Source organism: Spodoptera frugiperda, chromosome 6, assembly GCF_023101765.2.
Source record: "Spodoptera frugiperda isolate SF20-4 chromosome 6, AGI-APGP_CSIRO_Sfru_2.0, whole genome shotgun sequence".
NCBI lineage: Eukaryota > Metazoa > Arthropoda > Insecta > Lepidoptera > Noctuidae > Spodoptera > Spodoptera frugiperda.
The window spans coordinates 13146851-13155462 of NC_064217.1; the positions used below are offsets into that span (position 1 = coordinate 13146851).

The window sequence follows — 8612 nt, forward strand, 5'->3', positions numbered from 1 at the left end:
AAGAAAACACAAGAAAGATCACATTCATGAATGGCTTCATCAAATCTCGTCTTACATTGAAGACAGCTAATTTTGCTACTCTGTCATTTTCTTGCATATTACAGTGTCTAGCCACTTCAGACGTAAATTAGATGGCACTGCAGTGCTCAATGGCAGCTTTGATTGCAATACAGGAGGTGGATAATCTAAGAATTTCATTAAATAAATCAACACTTTTTTAAGGAGACAGATAGTCCCAAACACCAGCAACAATCTCAACTTTCGGTCTGTCACCATTAGGGTTAGAGATGTGCTATGCTACATTGCTGTGGATGTGTTTGGCTTTCACCAATCATATTCATTGGTACACGTAGCTTAGCAATCGTGAAAATGGACTCAGCGAAGCTATGCTAAAGATACGTGCTATGGATGTGTGCTATGGATATGTGTTATGGATGGCTATCGATACATCGCATAATCTAACCGCGCGTCTTGATCGCACAGCTACATAGCTTAGTCCTCGCACAGCTACATAGCTTAGTATCAGTGGAGATGGTCACATAGTTTCACAGCTTAGCTATTACATCTTTGTATATTTAATCGAACGAAAGAGAGAGAGAGAAAATCTCCAATTAACTTATTGATATTGTAACCTACTTCATTTGGTATTTTTGTTACACAACAGTAAACCTTTGAGTTAACGTGTACTGTCAAAATAGAGGACACATACAAACAAAGTTAGGCAATGGAATAGTGAATATCGACACCGTTCCGCGGCGCGATCAATTTCAACGTGAAACAAATATTTGTATGACATACAGACAGCAGTTCTGTTTGTATTTATTTGTGTAAGCGACAACAACGTGTCTGTTTTAAAGGACAGCTAGGTATACAAGTATATAACTACAATATATTAGGTTTTTAATCAGAGATGTGCTATGCTACGTTGCTGTTTATGCGTTTGTCTTCCACCTATCTTAGCACTGGTGGAAGCATCCGCTTCACTCTGGTCTCAGCTGAACTCTGTGTTTTTATATAGAAATATACATGCTACGGATGCGTGTTATAGGTACATGCTAAGGATGGTTTCTCTACTACCGATAACATCGTATACTCGAGCTGCACATCTTCCTCGCACAGATACTTTACGGCGGTGCGTCTTTAGGCCGGGACTCCACCAAAGCGGAGACGAGACGAGCGGAGAGGAGATGTTTTTTAAACAACCAATAGAATTGAGTTATTGACACGTCTCCTCTCCGCTCAGCTTCAGTGGAGATTGCTGTGCGGAGATGTGTAATATTTGTATGTCGCGATGGAAGCGGAGATGTGAGCTGTGCGCGGACGACGCGCAGTGGGGACGAGAGATGTGAGCGGCGTGCAGTGAGCGATGTCACCCTCCCCCTCTCGCCCGCTAGCAACCCGCAGAACCCCGCGCGCGCCGGCCGGCCGTGTCAGAATGCGTACTGGAGCACTCAACGCCCCGCACCCGAGCTGAAAAACATCTCTTCTCGCACAGCACACATCTAGCTTTGGTGGAGTCCCGCGAGCTGAAAAACATCTCTTCTCGCACAGCACACAGCACACCGCACACATCTCTGCACATGCACATCTTATTTCAGTTACATAGCTTTGGTCACATAGTTTGACAACTTTGTAGAACAGCTACGCACCACATCTGGTGGAAAAGCATCCTAAGGTTACTGCAAACCCTCTTAACCACTCTAACGTCTATGAAAGCACGGTATCCAGGAGCTCGTACGTCCATGGATACTATAGTATCCACGACTAGTTTAATAGTTTAATACGGTTGTTTGGTGAGTTTTGAATGAAAATCTATACAGCATAAATTGTTCGACGAAAAAATAACCATGGCGTTGTAATATCTTTGACAAACATCTCGTTTAAAGTTAGTGGAGTCGTTTTTGAAGTGTTTTTGTGAGTTCCAACAATTATGTCGTAAATACTACAGTTATATGGAAGTGTTTACATCATAGAAGATTTATTCGCTTTACAGTATCAGTTTTATGATGCAAATCATAGTCAAATTTTAAATTATCGATTGTTTCTACAAAAAATGGCCGGTTGTATGGTGTTGGCCACTTTTAGTTTTGTTTATAATACTTTGCAACATTTCGTAATAAGCAAAATAATACATTTTTCAAAGAGAAATATACTAAATTCATTGAAGATTCCATAATAATGTCAATGTCTTCCTCAGGTTTTTTGATGGCTAAAATTAGAGTAGTGTCGATTTAATTACAATACTTAGAGTTAACCGAATATAATCTATATACACATGAGTCTAGTTTGTTGTAAAAATATTTTATTGTATGCAATAGTTGTGCCGTATATTCTAAAAAGGTAGAAATAATTCTGTTTTTTTTTCTGTGTTTCATGTTTAACCCGTTTTATTGTTAAAGATTAACTAAAGATTTTCGTTAAGATTGTAGAGTAATCTTTTTTTTGGTATTCTTTTCTTTATTCTAGGCATACGGTTCAGTAGCTATATAGGTTTTTTGTTACGACGAACTTGCGAGTCGCGCGCGGTTAGTGCGCGGCTGTTAGAGAGATAAACGGACGTTAGAGTGGTTAAGTGGAAGAGGTCCATGCTCGTAGTCCAAGAGATTCACGAGATATTAATGTTGTTATAATAAAATCTAACCATCTTTCTTAACCATGCTATCTCATCTCGTCTAGTCTAGTCTATCAGTTTTTTGCCAACAACGAGTTACACGTAATATATGGAATTCATTTTATTCGCAAACAGTATCAATAACGCAAATCATACCCAAACAAATTATCTTTTTCTATAAAATTCGGTGTAAACGAAACCACTGATATTGCTACCTATAATTTTCTTTCATGGCTAAATATAGAGCGTGTATGGAAAAATACTACGACACATAATATGTGTGTTTTGATACACAAATACACAAATAAACGCGCGGTCTATTTACGTACTTCCCTAAGCTGAAATTACATGATAGGTGAGGCGACAATCACTTAGTTGTTAAACGCTGTGAATGGCCATCGCTATATAGAAATATGCTGGACATTGTGTCTGTTTGTGTGGGAAATAATGAAGCAATTTTTTTACATTTAATGGGTCGACGTTTGGCCGCTATCTCACCTGATTTAATTTTGTTTTACAATCGCGTATAGCAAAGAAAATGTGGTTCTTCATCGGACTTTTTATGGTAAGCCGGTAAACGAGCAGTCGGATCACCTGATGGTAAGCAATCGCTGCCGCCCATGAACACCCGAAACACTTAATCAATTGTTGCGTTATTAACGCATCAATTGATTAAGTATTTCGTAAAGAAATTAATCTTAAAGAAATTGAGACTCGACTTCTATTCCCAGACCTGATACCTACAGCAATTTTGAATATTCCTATGATAAAACTTCCCTTACACCATGACATACGGGATCCAGGAAGTCCTAATTTCTTCGTGATATTGACTTACACATTCAGCAAGATAATAAAAGTAAAAATGATAATAAGATTCGAACGAAAATACTTCAAACAAATCCAAATACGAAGCCTAGTCAAATTATAATGTCCCTCAGTAAACATCGCTAGTCAAATACAAAACAACAATCATTACGCCATCATAATTTACTAAAAAAACATATGTGTGAGCATTTGTATATAAGCGGGGAGACCGGGTCACGTCTCAATTTGAAATAAACCCTTCGAAGTAAATAGTACTCGGTACATATCAAAATGTTCAAGAAATTATTCATCATCGTTTGTGTGGCGATTCTGGTTGAAAATGTAAGTTGATTATTATCATATTTTTTTCGTTCTTTATCTTCATTTTGCTTCTATTAATTTGTAAGTTTAATTTTCTTTGATGCACATTGGTTTTTATGTTTCTTACAACGTTGCCCCACACTAGGATTTTCCACTGTTTCGTGGGTGCGTTTACAAATAAACAAGTGCACATACACGTGACACCCAGACCCGAAACAACAATTTGTGGATCACACAAAGAGTTGCTCCGTGCGGTAATCGAACCCGCTACACACTGCACGGCAGCCAGTAAAGTTGCCCAGCCAGCCAGTCGTATTGTCGCAGTCGCAGGAATGAGAGCACATAGGTCATTTCTACATATGAAACGAACCAAGAAGTGACGTTACGCAATATTTTAAATCAATAAACCTATCTTCGAAAATATTTGTTTTCGTAAGAAAATAAAAAATATGTGTCTAATATTTTAAAATAATCTAAAAGACGGACATTAAAATAAAAATTAGTCATCTACCCTATTACAAAGTCAAAACTTGCAGGGATGTGCAATAAGTTCATTCCAAACTGCATTACATCTCTATATCCATTCGAAATGGAACTCATGACGTTACGTAATGTTCCTTTGTTCTAACATTGTGTAACTCACTTGAGAGATGAAAGCTCATATCCTGATGTCATATGTGTTAGTTCTGATCTGGATTAGAAGACAATGTAGCTCAAAATCATAGAAATAATTCCTACTCACTCCCTTACTAGATTTAGGCTGAGATTTTGGAAATTAAAGTTCAAAATTAATCATATAAGTGACCACTACTGACCAAAGCCTCTTCTCAATTGGAGAAGGTGCATTAATTACCACACTTGCTCAATGCAGATTGGCGATTTCACACTTACAATTACAAATCATAAGCCCAAGTTTCCTCACGATGTTTTCCTTTGTCACTGGTATCTAAATAATCTTAGAAAGTACATTTATAACACGGAATAAGTCACATTGGTGTTTGTCGTTGATAGGTTTCGAGCTATGGTTTCGAACCCGCACTCTCATGTATGAGAAGCAGACGCCTTAAATCCGGGCCACCACGACGTTATTAAAGACCTATATTTATTTTTTGTGGATATCCTACGATATCCACAAAAAATCATGAATACTCTTCTAAGCAAAATATTTAAATAGAAATATTTATCTTTACAGAGCCTGCAAGAATCTGCAGGAACGGGCGGCAACGCCGGTGCAGGTAACTATTTAAAATGACAATCAGAATAGTTTTATTCCAAGTAAATATTAAAAATTATTACAATTGCACATTATTTACAACTTAAAAGTAAAATAAAGAAAAATAGTTATTTAATAATACCAGAATACTTATTTTTGTAACAAAAATACACTTTCGTAAGACATCCTAAATTAATTATTATGTTATCGCCTTGCCTACAATGTTTCACGAGGAACAGTAGCAGCGCGACAATCACCGTCGTCGCGGAATGCTGCTCATGAATATAAGCCTCTAGAATGGCTCGAAACTAGTCAAGTTCCTCGTCAAATAGTTACGTGAATAGAACTATAACATAATATTTAAAAAATACTTTTTTCAGCCCTCTAGACAAATGGTATTTGAACGCTCAAACAGAACATAAGCTGGTTAATCTACACCTTTGTCTTACAGAAAAATAAATAGTCTAATAATATTGTATTCTTTCACAGGTTTTAGTGCAGGCGCCAGTGCCAATATGGGAGCTAACGGTGGAGGTAAATTTCCTTTTAAATATATTTTTTATAGAAAAAGAGGCAAGGTAGTCAGATCACCTGATGGTAATTAGTTAGTACTACCCATGGATCTGATGGTAATTAGTTAGTACTGCCCATGGATCTGATGGTAATTAGTTAGTACTGCCCATGGATCTGATGGTAATTAGTTAGTACTGCCCATGGATCTGATGGTAATTAGTTAGTACTGCCCATGGATCTGATGGTAATTAGTTAGTACTACCCATGGATCTGATGGTAATTAGTTAGTACTGCCCATAGACATCTATAACACCAGAGAAGTTACAAGCGCGTTGCCCGTTCTGCATAAATATAGTTAGGAATTGGAAGCAAGTATAACAGTTCACACATAGGACCCACTTAGTTTTAAATCTTTCCGTGGTACTTGGCGACTGAACTTCTCCTAGTTGAGCAGTATCTTTTGTGACTTTAGGCTAAAGTCATTCTGTCTCCTGCATTAAATTCACCGAAAGAAGTGGAAACTATGATTCTTTTTCTCGTCTCCTTTAATAATAATCATCTGATTTACTTCGTTGAGGCATCCAAGACTGACATCCAAGGTATCCAATTTATGTCCCTAGTACGCGCCGGACTTCAGTGTTCCGATGTTTTCATGGATGTATCTACTACAGTTCCTGGTGTACAGGAGCTGCAGTACAGGCACATAGGCTACCTAAGCTGGTGTTCATACGTTCAAAAATTTGTGTTACATAAAATATATGAATTCGTCCGTCCGAAATGTCCGTCACACAAACATGGGACAAAAGTGTAGGGTTATTTATAAGTATTAATTAATGTAATTCGATGTAATTAGCAGGGTCTTCAGGCAACGCAAGTGGTGGCGCTGGTGCCAGTGGAGGTGCAGGGTTCAATGCCGGCTTCGGAGCCAACGCAGGCGCAGGAGCTCAGGGACAGGGCAGTGGAAAGTGAACTATACAGCAAATTATTTTTATAACATTACTTTTACGTAACAGCTTCAGGTTTTATTAAACGCACTGTTTTTCTCGTTTATTTGATTTTTGTTTAAATTACGATAGTCTTTCTACTGTTTAATATACAACAAAAGTTTTCCAATATCAGTTATTCATTGGTTTAGTAGTTAGAAGTTCAAATTAATATGAAACAAAATTGCAAAAAAGTTAAATTATGACGACCTTCATTACAATACACTACGTCTATCCGATTTTTTAATGATACATTAAAAATTACTGATAAGGAAAAATCAAACATTTTTGTTAATGACTTGGAGAGAATCACCGTTGACAGTAACTAGATAAGGATTTTTTTAAAGAATAAATATTAAAAAAGCCAAATTAAAGTACCTTTAACCGACGAGCATGCATGATTAGACTGATGACTGTTGATGAAACGCATATGTATGTATGAGAGAATGAAAAGCTAGGAAGCACCAAAATATTAAACTGAGATACATTCATTACCAACTGCAATACCAAACATGGGGCCTTGTAAATCATAGCTCGATACAAAGTAGGTAGACATTAAACAACCTCTCCCCCCTCCTCCCCTGACCTCTGATCTCGTTACTATTACTACAATAGCGATATGAATCATGATATGTAATGACAATAGAGGTGAATGACCTCGTGCCGTGACGTCATTCCTATAAATGTACCATAACTAGAGAGAAAAAATAAAACCGTTATGATTAGCTTTGAACAGATTGTGAGGTGAGATGCAATGGTTACTTGTGAGTAATCAGCATTAAGGCGTTAGTGACAAACTAAGGGTACTTTCCACCAGAGATGTGCTATGCTACGTTGCTATGAATGCGTTTGGCTTTCACCAATCATATTTATTGGTACACATAGCTTAGCACTGGTGGAAACGGAATCAGCTAAGCTATGTTTTTTATATGGAAAGATGCGTACTACGAGTGGTTTCCCTACTATCGACACATCGCATACTTGAGCTACGCATCTTCCTCGTACAGATAATTGCGGCGGCGCATCTTCATAAAAAATATATAAAAAAACCCTACCTTTATTTTTATATGCAAGAAGTATAAGCTTTTTTAATTACATACGTGTCCATTCTTCTAGCCACGTTTAATCATTTCACATCACACATAAAACGATGTTACTATCAACATAAAACAAATTATTTTTACAAATAATCACAGCATTATTTATTTGTATTTACTTTATACAAACACTTATTAACACTACACTCACTACCAAAACCACAACACTCCTTTAACACTCCCACACATTTACACTAAAAAAAAAAATTCTCTCACACAATCGATTCAAATAATCGAGTCCACTATCGGTATCAAAGTGCACGTTACACACGGGAGGACATTTCAATAAAAACTTCGCCAATTGAGCTCCTCTCGACAATCACGGCGGTCACGTGGACACGTGGCTAGATGTCATATTGTGTACTGAACTGAACTATATAGAGAGATAATTATATATGTAATGTATACGGCTATGTATTAAATGTTTGTGTTTCGTTCTAAGATCAGTTTTAAACAGTTTAAAAATAATGTTGTTGTAGATCTTTAGTTGTATAAGGAAGATTCGCATCGCACGCTGTATGACTCATCGATACGCATAGGCAGCCAAACGGTCCGTACGATTCAGTGGACGCAGTTGTATGAGTTTCTATACAAGACAAACTAAAATCCGTTGCGTGGGATGCGTACGATGCGGGCCTGTGGACGCTTACCTTTAGCGTGCTTGCTTGATATTAGGATAAGCGTAGTCTGTACCATTAGTACGAGTTTGCTTTACGTTTAAGGAAATCGAAACGAGAACGTTTTTTTTCGCTCTGATTGGCCGGCTCGAATAAACCAACCAATCTGAGCGCCGAACACGCTCTCGTTAAACGTAAATCAAACTCGTACTAAGCTCTCAGTACTTCACCAGCAAGTCCTTGCACTCAGTAGTGACTCTAATGAGCTAATTTTGAGCACGAGAACAGCTTTAAATTTCTTGCTTACAGCAAGCTGTCTGGAAAAGCAAGTATTAACAATTGTTAGAAGTCTACGGGGAGTCTATTAACACCACAGCAAAAAAACGTAGTTATCACAAATCACATCTACAACTTCTATGTAATAAATAAGTAACAAAAAAATATTTTCCCTTT

The 8612-nt window shown here is 37.4% G+C and overlaps 1 protein-coding gene across 2 annotated transcripts; it reads left to right on the top strand.

Annotated features, from left to right (window-relative positions):
- The first annotated feature begins 3618 nt into the window (after positions 1 to 3618).
- LOC118267398 (uncharacterized) lies at positions 3619 to 6512 on the top strand. Of its 2 annotated transcripts, none has more exons than XM_050694213.1 (4): positions 3619 to 3757; positions 4929 to 4971; positions 5439 to 5483; positions 6316 to 6512. In XM_050694213.1, exons 1-4 carry the CDS (start codon positions 3707 to 3709, stop codon positions 6429 to 6431), a joined length of 255 nt encoding a protein of 84 aa, XP_050550170.1. In that variant the 5' UTR covers positions 3619 to 3706; the 3' UTR covers positions 6432 to 6512. The 2 variants fall into 2 exon arrangements, with proteins under 2 accessions (XP_050550170.1, XP_050550171.1); XM_050694214.1 differs by having other exon boundaries at positions 6319 to 6512.
- The last annotated feature ends 2100 nt before the right edge of the window (positions 6513 to 8612 follow it).